Source organism: Clavelina lepadiformis, chromosome 7 (genome assembly GCF_947623445.1).
Source record: "Clavelina lepadiformis chromosome 7, kaClaLepa1.1, whole genome shotgun sequence".
NCBI lineage: Eukaryota > Metazoa > Chordata > Ascidiacea > Aplousobranchia > Clavelinidae > Clavelina > Clavelina lepadiformis.
In genome coordinates this window covers 12,864,701-12,879,562 of record NC_135246.1, presented here as the reverse complement: position 1 = coordinate 12,879,562, position 14,862 = coordinate 12,864,701, and the positions used below count along the sequence as shown (strand labels likewise).

The window sequence follows — 14,862 nt, the reverse complement described above, 5'->3', positions numbered from 1 at the left end:
AGAGTCCTAGACCACAAGATGTAACTCGCTAAGACTTGTACTTGCAGAGCTGTTTATATCGCTTTTAAAAACATTAAAAAAGTGAAACATCAGCAAAATTCCCCACCCCTGTAGAAACGTTTGGTCAAGTCAATATTTTTTTAACCACGTTGAAGAAACTGCAATGAAGTCAATTCTCTAAAGGTCGGGTCAAGAAAGTCAATGTCCACACGAGATAAGAACGTAGGACGCGTAAACAGAAAAGTAGACGGGAACAAACGCTTATAAAAAAGTTGACCGACGTGTATAGGAATGTTGACACGAACGCAACAGTCGAAACAATAATGAGGTTGAAAAGTTTACAATGGAAGTGTGTCAAAGCAAGCAAAGTTTAAACTAAAATGAGCTCGATAAATCTGTAAAGTAAATGTATTGCGTGAAAGTAAATCGTCGCCGAACACGTACCCCAAAGTTTACTGCATGTGCATTGCGGTGGAGGTTGTAAAACGCGCTATATTACGTGTTAGGCAAGAGTTAATAAGAAGAACTTTTGGCGGCACGAAGTCTTATTCAAATAACACAAGCACACGCTAAGCATCGTATATGTGACTGAGAACAACTGTATTTTGCACAATCAGCAACATTAATCTGGATGATAATTGTAGACCCACTGACTTACTGAAAAAATGTTTGCATGGCCTAATGATTCCATAGACATACGGATTCATCAGTATGTCACTAGAAGAAAACCGCTGCATCGAGCGAACAGCTTCGATAGGACAGAAACAGCAACTTCAGCAGAGAATCAACATTTTTATGACAATTAAATTTTCATCAAACGCGTTCGCGTAAAACTTACGAATGTAAAACTTGTTGAAAGAGAGTAGGATATGCAGAAAAGTTCAAAATCTTCAAGTCAATTCAGTCTCAAAACCGCGTTGTTATGGATTTACTGTACATTTAAGTTTGGATATACTCGAGGCACACAATCATACAGATGTTTTCTCCACCAGTGTCCAATGCTATAAAGTGACAAACTAAAGTGTCTCCGAAGCTTTCAAAAAGGTTTTAGAGTGAAACAACGGTCAAAATTAAGTAAATATTGAAACAAACACGCTATTGCTCCCCCGCAGACTACTAATTATATTGATAAACTAATAAAGTCAACTTGTAAATATGGGAGCCTTATCTACATTCTGTGTGGCCGACCCTGCACGTCACAGTCACAGCAAAACATGGCGTAGATTTGCACTGTTTGCTGTAGAAACTTAAAATTTGGTCACTTTTCTTAAAAAATGTTCAGCTATCTTTCCATATTTATTTTATAAAGTCTGATTTTGTAATTTTTGAGTTACTGTCATATTTTCGTAATTTTGCTCTCTGCTGCTGCCACGAGCGCTTTGAAGCGTATCGTTTTCGTTTACCGGTAATCGTTCATGCACAACTAACTCAACTAACTGAACTCTCGTTTTCTCTTCTTGCGGTCAGCTGGTTTTTTAGGCAATTAAGCACAGCGGGAGCAGGGCTTAACAAACAAAAACTTCCAGAAATGTATCACTTGTAGAAATACTTAATTTACACTAAATGCACTTTCTTTTAGTTTTACAATTATGCAGTATACAGGAAGCCAGATGTTTTTGCTACTAACATGTAAAAGTCCGATCAGTTTACGACGCATAGTTTTCGAGTAATTAACGATTGAAAATTTGTGTGTAGTGTCGGCCACACATAGTTAAAATAGTGATGTCGCCCACCCGGTTCAGATAAGGTTAAGTTAAAGTTATGCATTGTGATTAAGTTTATTTTCGGGCAGGTTTTAAGAAAAGCATAACAAACTTCTGGCGAAGGATAACTTGTCAGTGCGCTAAGCAATAACCTGTAAACGGGCCATCATATCCAACAGCCTGAAAGTGGCACACAGCCTAATCTTAACAGTCTTTATAAGATCAATCATCAGCATCATATTAATACCCACATTACAGCTCTGGTATGAACGACGGAAACGATGTCTTGAGAGAGGTATACCTGTTACTCCTATAAGCTTATGTATTCACTATATAGCTCTATTATGTTAACAAAGGCTATGCAATTAACACAATACTGATATTAAGGTGAGAAAAGAGGGATTTTACATTCCGCAGAGGTACGTCCTCGCCGTTTTAGCCTTCTTTGGATTATTCAACGTCAGCTGTATGCGGAGCAACATAAATGTTACAATACTGGCGATGATAAACACAACGCAGGACAACATAACACAAACAGTAAGTAATAAGAATATTATGCACATATCTTTGCTGTACTAATTTCATTTGGTCTTTTAAGAAATTGTCCCATACTATAACGACAAAAACGTGAGCATTATTCACATTGAAGTCGCGTACCTTCTCACTTGTAAATACTCAATTGTAATAAAACATGCCAGCATTTTCCTGTTTTGGCGTTGAAGGTTTTTGACTTTGTGAAATGTTATTTGCTAAGCAAACATAATTTAATCTCGCAATGTGATCACAGGTAATGGTATAAAAACTTCGCAACTACGTCTTTGTAACGAGAAAAAAATTCGATCGGATGATAAGCTGAAAACAGGATAAACGTTTGGGAAAAATATATGTTGCAATAAATGGTTTTAGACCAAACTCCACAAATGCAGAAAGTTCAGTCAGTTCTGAACCAAAACTCACAACTTCAAACAATTGAAGTTGGATTAAAATTACTTTTACATGTAATTACACTTGGTAAAGGTTTCTTGAACACAATTGTCGCAAACCAGAACGTAAGATTATTCGCTTAATAGATTTTGATTATTTTAGGGGCTGTTTAACTGGAACAGCAAACAACAAGGTATTCTCATCGGATCCTATTACTATGGGTATGCAGCAGCAAATATTCCTGGAGGAATATTAGCAAGCAAATTTGGATTTCGTAACTTGTGCGCGATCACCATGCTTGTTGCAAGTGTTCTCACGATAACATTTCCTTTAGTAGCTTATTACAACTTTTACTTTGCCGTTGCTTGTAGGGCGACTCTTGGATTATTTCAGGTTACTGACATCAACTATTGTTGCTTGCCTAATAGTCCACATTTACATAAACGTATTGCTAAAGTAAATGAATTGTGATAGGGAGGAACTGTTCCTGCTCTCAACTACGCCTGGTCTAAATGGGCACCGCCTTTAGAAGTCAGCATATTAAACTCAATTGGGTTATCCGGAATGATATTCGGTCAATTGGTTGTATATCCTTTGGCAGGCGTAATTGCACATAATGTAGGCTGGGAGGCCACCTATTACATTACAGGTTAATCAGACTTGGGCAGCGAAACCTATTGCTTGTGTAATAAAACGATACAAAAATACTTAAGTTAATTGTTGGTGACCTTACTCACTTTTGTGTAAGTAGTAATGGTATTCCGAACAATCTATCCATAAACATTTCTGCAAACAGCTTACCACTATAATTTTAAATACAGGAAGCATGACTCTGATTTGGTTAATCTTCTTTCTTATCTTTGCATCTGACACTCCATCTAGCAACAAATGGATTTCTAAAACAGAAAGAGCATTCATTGAGAAAAGCATTGGCAAAAGAGAGGTAGGTATAATACTGTAAATATGTTGGCTGCTAACAACTGTTTGCATTGATGAAAAATCTCATGTGTTGTATCCAAGGCAGTAACGTATCGTTTGTTTTGAATTATATCGTTTGAAATCGACTTCACATGACTTTAGTTATGCGATGAGCCAAAGTTAATTCCATGGAAAGCAATATTCTCTTCCAAATGCATATGGGCATTATTTGCGAGTCTTTCAGCAGATGCTTGGTTCCAGTACACTTTTGCTGCCATATTACCAACTTATATGGCCGAAGTATTTCATTATGATATAACTCAGGTAGGTAGACTGTGGTATTACGAAAAATACATACATACGGTATATACTCCAAAGTGTGATGGCAAATAAAATTCCGGCTTCTACATATTTAGCAAAAAAGTTATAATCCTTATTTACTGTACAAATATTCTTATTCACACAAAAATTTAAACATGATTTTACCGAGATAACTGCATGTGCGAACTTCCCCATAAGCTCAAGTTTGCACGATAGTTAAGTTCTATAGCTAGACCAGTGCTTCTCAACCCTGTGACACGAGCATGTGATCGGATTATTTGATAAAGTTTAGTGTAAAATGCTTAACTGACCCTGGCCTCCACGTGCACGACCTTGACCACTAACGTTTTCCTCAGCGCTAACGTATTTAGAGGCAAAGGATCATTGGGCATTAGCCAACCACAAACTCAATATTTTTATAGCCGTAAGCATTTTTACGTCTTCATTCCTTTTCGTTCATATTGCACTTTTTCTTATCTGACTCCTTATCGCCTTCAACCGTTTGCGACGTTCAGCTCCAGAAAGCACTGTTATAAAAGAAAGAACAGCGTGGTCAAAAAAGCAATGGGCTGGTCAACAAACAAACATGTTACTTGTTGTTCTGGTTAGCAATCAACATCGAAAGAAACATTTTGATGGTATCTACTATTTACGTCTTACAAATCAAATGGCGTATTATAGTTGTTGATACAGAGTTGTTTATTTTTTAATTGAAGTGTAAAAACAAGTTGCATGGGGTAATGTATTACTTCCAAGATGGATGAATTGAGTAGGACCCCGCCCCGGCTTACTTGACGGATCTAAGCAAAACATAAAATAGGCAGGTTATATGGCGTTACATAATTGTTGTACACGGCGTTTCAAGATTTTAAGCCATAAATTGCCATTACTGTACAGGTTACGTATAAACATGAGATTTTGATTAATTTCGAGATGTTTTAACATTTTTTTGATGCGTAAAACTATAAAACTATTGGGCTCTGCTTGTTTTGCGTCGGGTTGGCAAACGTGAAAAGTTTGAAACCATTTTTGTCCAACTTCAACACAATCCTAAATAGGTACACCATCGTTCTTCAGCTATTGATTTTCCCCGTTACATGGGAATATGATCAGGAGCCATGTAGCTAAGCTGGAATTGTGTTGTTGCACCTGGACAATGACCGTAGTGGAATATGACGAAAATCAGTTTTTCCTTTCCAAACTGTAAATGTATGAATTTTGAGATTAAAAAATTTTGTTTGTTGGCGATCACCTTTTTAACTTTTTCTGTTCCTATACTTGCTAACCTATAACCTACAAACTCAGTTTATAAGTTTAGGAACTGGCTGAAAACAGCAAACGCTATGACTCAACTAGGAGAATCGTATTAGGTGTATGTATAACACCGAAACACGTTTTTGCTATGATTAAAAATCGCAAGATTAAAAGACTTACGTATTTTTATCACAACAATTACGCACATAATTATTTAAATTAAATTACACACTTACGTACGTAATTACGCACTTAAAATCTCATCGTTTTATGTGTACAACCGCCTTAAATATGCTTTTCAATAAAGTCGCCTGATAATCATTTTGACTTCTGCTATAAACGCACTATTTCTGTTTAAAAATTTACGGTCTGCAATTTTATGAAGATAACAGCGAAAGCATATAACCTGCCAAGTTGAGTCCATTTTACTTTACAAACAAAGCAAATCAAAACGTAAAAAAACACTTAACATGAAACAAAAATAAGTGTTGACTTAAGATATTTGGTTTAGGCTTGCAGTGATGCGATTTCGAATGTCTATTAATTGTTACTACCTTTCTAACATCACGTGTCAATAACAATGACAGTTTGCGAAAAATAAACTAATAATTTTCGAGAATCGATAATAACAGAAACGGAAAAAATAAGAAATAGCTTGACGTTATGATATGAAGGCGAATAAGAGTATATTTTTTATATTACATAATATAACATACATATATTGTAAATAATTAATTGTAATGCACAGATTATAATTTTACATGTACTACGTATACTTGCAAATTTGAAAGGAAACATTGGTTACCGTTATTTTCCAGTACCACCATTTTTCGCGTCCCCGACATGGTTTCCTATAAGTTCTGTTGGCAAGGTTACAGGCCGTATAGACCAGCTCGTGAAGATAAAACAGTTGTACACCTCGCATTAAATTGTGCTTTTTTTGTAACTTCATTTGTGTGGTTTAGCAACCATAGCTACATTTGAGAAAATTATGTTCTTGTGAAAACAAGTGGTACGTATAGTGCTAGTAAAAGACTTCGGTCGTACGCGGTCCGAAGCAGGTTGAGAACCATTGGCTTAGAGCCTTAGACGAAAGTTGTAACTTTTAGCTTACAATGTTAATAGTAAGCACGAGGGAAAGCTATTATTTTACAGAGTGGACTAGTGATGATCCTTCCATTCTTGACACAGTGGCTTGTGCTTGTTTTGGCCAGTCAAACTACGGACTTACTGAGAAAGCACAAAATAGTGACCACTACACGTATAAGGAAAATAAACACATTAACAAGCTGTTTAGTATCTGGAGTATTGCCAGTTTTAAGTGGTTATACGGGAAGAGATCGTTTTGTGGTGATTAGCCTTTTCACAATTAGTTTCGCAATCGGCGGCCTTCATTGTGAGTTTTGTAATTTGTTTAAGTTGTCATTCATTTAAAAGTTATTTTAAAAATATATACCCAGTCATACAAACAGCAAGGAATATGATAGTTTATTAAACATACGATATGAGGCCATAAATCAATTAATGTTCATTATACTACATATTCTCTAAAAGTGATCGTAAAAATTTTTCGCTAAAATTAGTATACTGATTGTTATCACATCTGTTGGTACATATTTTTTTCATTCTTTTCCTAACAAACCTCGTCATTTTTTTATTCAGACCCTGGTTATCTGTCTACAGCACTAGATGTTGCACCCAGATACAGCGGAATAGTTTTTGGAATATCTAACACAATGGCTAACACCATGGGATTTTTGGGGCCTTTTGCCGCTGGTTACATGATAACCGACCAGGTAAAACCAACAACGTTATAAACGGCCGCTTTTTAAACATGATATTATTACGCCTGCTAAAACTTTATTTCAACAAACGAGTTTATATTTTCAGCAATCCGTTGCTCTTTGGGAAAACCTGTTTTGGTTAACTTTTGGTATTAATTTGACCGGAGGATTAATTTTCGCTATATTTGGGTCTGGCGTTGAACAGACGTGGGCTAAAAAAGGTAACCGGGTTTAGCAGTGGACCCAATACACTATACAATATAGGCCTACCTGTATATGATATGTACGATATACCTATAGTATAGGTATATATAGGTCATATATAAGGTACCTGTACCGAATAAGGCCCGGTCCCTAATAAGGCCCATTGCTCATATTTTGCAAACCCGTGCAAATAAATGAAAGATTTTGTTCCTACATAAAAACTAATATAAATTCATGATGGTTTACCAGATTTCATCCTTGTCACGTGATCAACCGATTCGCTAGAGCACAACAAAAATTTGATATTTGCAGTTAAGGTGGTTTTGTTAATTTAGAAAAAAAGTAAGTGAGAATTTGGCCGGTTAAATGAACTGTTGTCAGCCGGCTGAAGTTTTCATGTAACAACCAACTTAGTATTGAAAAGGATAATGCACTTTTTTTGCTAAAATTTTTCTGATGATAAAAATGTGACATTTTTTTCGTGGATTCCACATGCGCCTAATAAGGCCCATACAAGATGCTTGGCTAATTGATGTCCAGACTTCAAGAGTGGTTCCAGTCATCAGTTGGCAAATTGTTGCAGTTACTTTGATGCGCCTAGTGGAATCTTTTTAAATGTTTGTACAACTTAAAATGTGAAATTTCTAATAATGTTATATGTTGTCTATTACTATGTTTTGAATCAAAATACTCACAAAATTGGTGGGCCTTATTAGGAGCTCCTAATAAAGCCCATTTTTTGGAATTTTTAATTTCTTTATAAAATTTTTTGGGGGGTAGTCAGGTATTGTGGTTTTAATATGTTGTAGTCATATACCCTCACTAATAGAATACGATTTTGCAGTCTATTCTCATTTATGGTTCTTGAGTTATTTTCAAAAAAGTGTTACGTGGGCCTTATTCGGTACAGGTACCTTATGTGAGTTATTGAGCAAACTGCAGGTACAACGAACTGCATTTAATTAAACTGGTTTTTCTTGCAGATAACAAAGAAATCTTCTGCAGGGAAACCGAAAAATTGCACCAAACAACTTAATGAATTTTCACTTGTTACAAATTAGGCTACCGCTATAATGGTTTCAGAAATCCTAAATAAATATTCATATTTTGTTAAATTACATATATGTTTGCTTTGGCTTTATGGGTTAAAACTGATGAAGTTTTACACAGTTCCAAGTGAACTGTGAACTGTGTAGGGTGCTGATTTACATGCTCTTCTCGCTAACTTACAAGAAAGAGTAAGCTGTTTTGCTCATAGCCTACGCAACAATTTCGTATTAAGGATTGTCTGCAAGATTCGGAGTTTGCTAATTCTTACGTTGGCAAAGGTGGCCAAAATTGTAAATTCGGTAAGAAAATCTGTAAATGCTACCTCTTATTTGCAACATAAAAAAATAACTGTAAGAACACAGAATGTGACAAAATGGAATTCGCAGTTTGTTATGTTGCAAAGTGTCTTAAAGGATCACGAAGAAGTTAACGCAGCTCTCACCTTGATCCAGTCACTTGAAAAAATAACAAATCAGGATTATTTAGCATTGAGCAAGCTCGTGAGCGTGCCATTGCCTTTGAAGGAAGCGATGCAACAAGTTGAAGGAGAAAATATTGTAACATCCGCTTGCATTTGTCCGTAGTGGAACGCAACGGAACAACTGAAAAACTCAAATCTCCACTATTGCCAGCTAATCTTAAAGACTCTGTTTGCAAAAGGTTGTTGCCATTTTTAAATTCTCCGGACAGCAGACTTGCATCTCTTCTACATGTACCGGTCCGGTACATATACAAAAACAATAAGATAGTTTAGGTTTATTTAACGCAAAATGTTCCGGTTATACACTTAAGTACGCTATGTTCATGCCTATTACTATTACTTGTCTCTCACAGAAAACATTCTGTTCATACTTGGTCCAAAGACCAGAGTCGTCACTTATGTTTCTGTTATTGTTACGTAATAAGAACCAATAATATTAGTAGTACAAATAACTGCTAATAACTAATACTAGTGGCAATAACTGCCTCTAACCACTACATATTAGTACGAATAAAAATCCTTTCACCAGTATATTTCCTAACAATTACTCTTTGATTTAAGGGCAAATTGTTTTTGGACTTGCCACTCACTTTAATGTAAGGCGTTAACATATATTTCGATTTACATCAAGCCAGAGGTATCGTATGCGTTAATACTTAAGGTGAGTTGGACAAGATTGGTGGATAGACTTTAAGCTACGTGTTTTAGCCAATATATCGAAAATGGTTGAAGTAGCCCTAGCGTTTTCACTCACAACTTCGTAGTGCGGGTTTAAATGAAGTTGTCGGTTTAGCTAAATATTGCCGAGGACTTTTTCCATCTACCAATGAAATTCGAAGGGAATATCTTAAAGTATAAAGGAGTTATGAAGCAACGAAAATGTCTATTTTTCAAAGTTTTTGGCGACTAGCGATAAAAGTAGTCACGTGATTAATAAAATATGTGTGGTTATATTATTTTTGTTCAGTATTACTATCCTATGGTTTAAAAGTTGAAAATATCACCTAAAGGTTGAACTATATTGAGTAGCATTATATCGCTTTTGGCCCAAAGCGCCCAAACCCATAAAGTTACAAGGACATTGACGCAAAAACCGCTAAAATATTAAGAATTAAAAAATTTTAAAGCGGGAAATCCGCTTTTAACTTCATCTAAATGTATAAGTAAGTGCGTTAAATTTTACACTTTTAAAGGATGTGCGTCTGCTAGAAGAAATAGCCTTGCTTAAAATTACAAAATAAGTAAAAAAATTATTTTCAAAATCTAAAAATTTACGTTTAAGCCCGATTTTGGGCTGTTATTGTCAGATCACGTGATTTAATGTAAGTGTCCGTCCTTTTTTAGATGGGGAGTTAACAGGTTAACAATCGAAAAAGTTTCAGTGCTGTACCGAAAATGTTTTTTGAGTAACGCTAAAGTAAAATCCGGGAATGTAAAGTCGATTTTCTATAGTTATGCTCAAGTGACGAAAGAATTTTTTTCTCCACCCATTCTATGACAACGATAATTACTTCCACGATTTTTGAATAAATTATCTTGACTCCACAAAAAGCTATGCAAGAAAACGTGAGATTTGTGGCGTTAGCAAAACACCTCTAATGAATTGCCCTAAATATCCTTGTCACGTGACCGAATGTGATCGTCATTATAGTGGTATGTTGGGGGATCAAGTACCTTTAAAGCAGTAAAGTTTCAAAGCAAACCGATAAAAGATAAAGGAGCTATTAACTGGCGAAAAATGCCAAAATTTAAAAGTTGTCGGAGATTCCCCAAAACATAGTCATGTGATCATGTTCATATACGAACTTGACCGAGATTTTATTAAATCCCATCTACACACCAAATTTCAAGAATGTCCGATCTTTTTTACGCCAGTTACCGCACCAAACACGCAAGATGAGGAGAAGGAGAATGCGTAAAACAATACGCATCGAAATTTTTGATTTAGATCCGTGATTACTTGGTCCTAATTAGATTTTTGTCCTACATACCACTGATAAACAGTTTTAAGTGCAATTGTTTATGTTCTTAAACTCTGACTTAACTCGTGGCTGCTCTAATTTTCTGCGCAATAAATGATGATTGCCTGAAACGCCATAATTTCTTTTAGCAAATATTGTTTTGGAAACAAGAAAGACAAAATTTGTAAGAAAATCAGTCTCGGAGAATTATGCAATTTTAGTTTCAGCTTCAGTTCTTTGAAAGAATGTTTGTGTATTTAGGTTGGCGGTATTCGAATAACTGTAGGCTACAATTTTCTTAGAAACAAAAAAACGCTTATGGGTCTGTGATTTTAGACAGTCAACGTTCATTGCCATCGAAGAACAGTTCAATTATTTCACGAAGATAGTTTTGAAAGCTATAACCGAGGAATGTTAAATGCAACGAGCGAACCTATAACAACACTTAAAATGTAAAAACAAGCAACAAACCGATGTATGCCTACCGACGTAGACAGCCGAAGTTGTCAGTATAGGTGGTATATCTGCAGAAGAATTGCATGTAAGTAATCGGAGCAGCAAATTGAAAGCTGTATTATGCTATTAACGTAATACCCCAAAGCGTCAAAAAACGTTGTTAACTAGATTTTTATACAAGACCAAATTCGAAAATAATTATAAAAGTTGAGCAGGCAGTATATAAAAAATGTTTCGACAGTACATTATGACTAAACGTTTATTGTTGAAAATGTATCGCAAAATTGCTGCTAATTATGACAAGGTGAGAGCAAATATGACGTCATATAGTTGAATCAACAAGCTTGACGGCAGGCGTTTGAATAAAAGATGATGTTATTGATAGAGTGAATAAGCCAAAAGGGATAAACGTAGAAAAACAATGACCACACTAAATTTTAGAATATCGTCTTTAGTTATTTGTCTGATCAATCAATGTATTTGTCGGTGTTTCGTCCGGTAAAAGTTTATCACAAAATCTAGATACAACTTTTTCAGCAATTTAACTGAGATCTTTCCATAATAATAATACAGAAATATCTTTTGGCGAACATGCACTGAGTAATGCGTTCTTCGTCAATGCAAGCAAAAATCATGAGTCCGTGCAACTTAACCTCTTAGAAGTCATGTGTTTCGTTAATTACGTCAGAACCTGTCTGATGCGAAACAAAGAAGTAGTGGTGGTAGTGTTCGTGCTGTTTTTTAGGATTAAACAATGCTCTCACGCTCTTTATACCAGTCAGCGGTTCTCGAACTTTTTGAGCGCAACCCAAATCTTAGTTTGATAAATATCGCGACCCAAGCCTAAAACAGCGTATTTTAACACGAAAAAATAATGAGTGTATGGGTAATTTTTTGCAGTAAGTTGCTAAGTTTGTTTTCAATGTCAGCAATCTACTTTTTTCTCAAGTACCTATACACTACAGACAGACATAGACAAAAAGTGGTATTGTGGTTTACTCATTATGAAAAAATGTACGGTATTTCATTACAAACATAGGCTTGCATCGCTTCAGCGCGACCCATTTTTTGACCCTTCACGACCCTTGTTTGGGTCGTAATCCATACTTTGGGAACCACCGAGCGAGGTCATATTATTTTTCATTGCAAAATGTATGTCAATCTCATTGCGTATTAGTGAAAGTTGCCTCATATAAACCTTTCAAAAACAATATAAACATAAAAACATAGTTTGAGTTCAAGTGTAAATGCTCATGTTTTTAAAGTACGACTTGCGTCACAGATGTTCTAATTTGTTTCTAAAAATCTGGGAATTGTTTGAAACGAAGCGATTTCTTTTACTAAATACTGCTTTACATGAGTGACATTATTTCAAAGGAAATCTGTGTCGGAAAATCTTGCAATTTTGATTTCAGTTTTTGCGTTTGAGATGACCCGAAAACGTTTGAAAGATTTTGTGTATATTTAGGTTGGCGGAATTTGAATAACACAACAATTAGTTTAAGGTGCTAGCGTTGAAAATTACAGAACATAAGCGCAAAAGGCAGAGTGATGAAAGCAATGAAGGCAAAAAAGCTGCAGGCAAACTTAAAAAGACGACCAATGTACTCACACCAGTTAGTATCTTTGCAGAAGAATCGTACGTATCGTTAATAAGCGCTACAAGTTTAAATACATGCTAGATGGTTTGTATAACGTTACATTGTAAATGTAATATCCCAAGGCGTTATACCACGTTCTTTGTTTGTTAGATTGCAGTAAACAGCACCATGTTTGGGCAGAAAAAAGGCAAAAATCTCAGCTGGGAATATCAATGACAATTAGGATCGGTATAAGATCTGGCATCAAGAGACATGTAACGACCGCAACAAGTTTGCGGACAAATCGGGTTTCTTGATTACTAAATCGCAGTTTACGTGGTTTATTTGTGAAAGCACTTTTTACCTATTGCAAAAATCATGATTGATGAGAATTCATGTAAGTTTGAAAAAACTAAAACGAATTTAAATAAATTCATAAAAATCGATGTAAACATGAATTAAATTATACAAATTTACTTAAAGAGAAAGATAAGGATATTCACATAAAATTAAACTATTGTATTTATATTTATATAACATCAAGTAGACTAAATTATTAAATTAAAAACCAATAAATATTATAAAAATTAGAAAGCATAGATAATTGGAAAAAGTCCAAATTGCTCATAAAAACTAAACAAGGGAAACCTCATAAACTAAAATAATAAAATAAAAATTATGTAAGTCCAAATACTCATAAAAACTAAACAAGGAAAACCTCACTTAAATTGGTATACAGCAAAAACTTTGAAAACATAAACACAACTGTATGCTGTAATTTTCCAAAAATGTTTTAAATAAATTAAGAAGTTTTAGCACTGGAAGCATTATTCTAAATAAACAATAAAAATAATGTCAGCAGTACTGTTACCTATTTCGTTTTTAATAAATTTTTATCTACGTTTATTAAAAAACATTTTAAATTTTAACGTCAATTCCAATGAATTTATTTCAATTCATTTTTTGATTTTGTGATAATTGATTTTAAGTTGCACAAACTTAATTCAAATTTACTTAAATACCTACAATATTTTTGGATTTTGGATTGAGACGTTATAAAAGTGCTAGTTTTTTATGAAAATTGTTTGGTTTTAAGTAAATTAATTGCTATTTAAGTAAGTTTATATCACGATGAATTTATTTAAATTCGCATAAATTTATTTTAATTCGAATGAACTATTAAAAATTACACAAAATTGTATGGAATTAACTTAGTTGAAGTCTTGTTGCGTTTTTTAACTCATGTGACCTTGTTTCTCTTTAATTCGATCAAATTTCGGGGGAATTTTTAATTTTTATAAATTTAATTTAAGTCGTAACTTTTACAACTACAATGATCTACTTGATTTATATGGTATAGCTTGTTGTTGTCTAACTACTTGTTCACGTTGGTCCCGGACATGGTTACCAACGCACGTTCGAAGTATATTAATTACTCCAGGAAGAGGGCAGGGATATCGGCTAAATCATAGAATAAACGAACTTTTTATAAAGTAACAAATTCACATAAGCGTCCTATACTGTCGGTCGTAGCTTTCGCTTATGACAGAATCTAACATTGCTGAAAACTCGACTGTCACAAATTCACCGAAAAAGAAGTGTACCTTCGAATATATTTTTTGCAGTTGTTTGTTAACCAAACTTCAATGATATAAAATGGTAAACTATATAGGCCTACCAACCTTTTGAAGTAAACCTAACATGAATTAAACCTCAAATAACTAAATTTAACTTATTGTATACCATTCTTCTGACAAAACGGTCTATTTTAATAACAGTTGCGGCGAAATATAGTCCTTTCTAATAAATTCGATCTATATTAACGTTTTTGTGGCCGTGTGAGCCAGATGTTATTCATCCACCTAGACTTGATGTTGGGGCACGTATAGAGCAGCCACTGGGTCGTGCCGTCAGCCAAAACCTAAAGGCCATGCATTCCGTAACGGGGTGCGGCAGACAGAATATTCGGATATAACATGATCTGCGGTTTGTTCCTGCGCGCCACTCTCATTGGTCGCAAAGTTTGTGGCTCCCTGTCATAGTTTAACAGAAGCGCCAACGCCGTATCTCAGACCTAAGCCGTAACCAGGCCAACTTGATTCAAATCAAGCCAAATCCTTACAAAAACTAACTCGAGACATTAAGATTCTATGATCCATGATTCACAGATACACTGGAGTTAATTAAGATTTCACTCATTTAATGGGAAGCAATTCCAAGCAGATC

General features: G+C 34.9%; 1 protein-coding gene and 1 long non-coding RNA gene across 3 annotated transcripts; one reads left to right on the top strand and one right to left on the bottom strand.

Moving 5' to 3' along the window:
* Nucleotides 1-111: 111 nt before the first annotated feature.
* LOC143465557 (sialin-like) lies at nucleotides 112-8,243 on the top strand. 2 transcript variants are annotated; one of them, XM_076963918.1, is made up of 10 exons: nucleotides 112-1,998; nucleotides 2,091-2,240; nucleotides 2,790-3,020; nucleotides 3,102-3,276; nucleotides 3,449-3,570; nucleotides 3,708-3,869; nucleotides 6,276-6,516; nucleotides 6,783-6,916; nucleotides 7,011-7,125; nucleotides 8,092-8,243. In XM_076963918.1, exons 1-10 carry the CDS (start codon nucleotides 1,969-1,971, stop codon nucleotides 8,142-8,144), a joined length of 1,413 nt encoding a protein of 470 aa, XP_076820033.1. In that variant the 5' UTR covers nucleotides 112-1,968; the 3' UTR covers nucleotides 8,145-8,243. The 2 variants fall into 2 exon arrangements, with proteins under 2 accessions (XP_076820033.1, XP_076820032.1); XM_076963917.1 differs by having other exon boundaries at nucleotides 6,276-6,525.
* LOC143465563 (uncharacterized) lies at nucleotides 3,124-4,190 on the bottom strand. Its single transcript, XR_013118632.1, has 3 exons — nucleotides 4,032-4,190; nucleotides 3,429-3,523; nucleotides 3,124-3,262 (listed from the first exon to the last, which is right to left on the bottom strand). It is a non-coding gene; the product is annotated as an uncharacterized LOC143465563 (long non-coding RNA).
* Nucleotides 8,244-14,862: the final 6,619 nt, after the last annotated feature.

Excerpts from the sequence above, each read along its gene's own strand:
- LOC143465557 (XM_076963917.1), top strand. The coding sequence starts at position 1,969 with ATGAACGACGGAAACGATGTCTTGAGAGAG. Across the intron at positions 3,277-3,448 it reads GGCCACCTATTACATTACAG|GAAGCATGACTCTGATTTGG; the intron begins GTTAATCAGACT and ends TTTTAAATACAG. Across the intron at positions 6,917-7,010 it reads GTTACATGATAACCGACCAG|CAATCCGTTGCTCTTTGGGA; the intron begins GTAAAACCAACA and ends TTATATTTTCAG.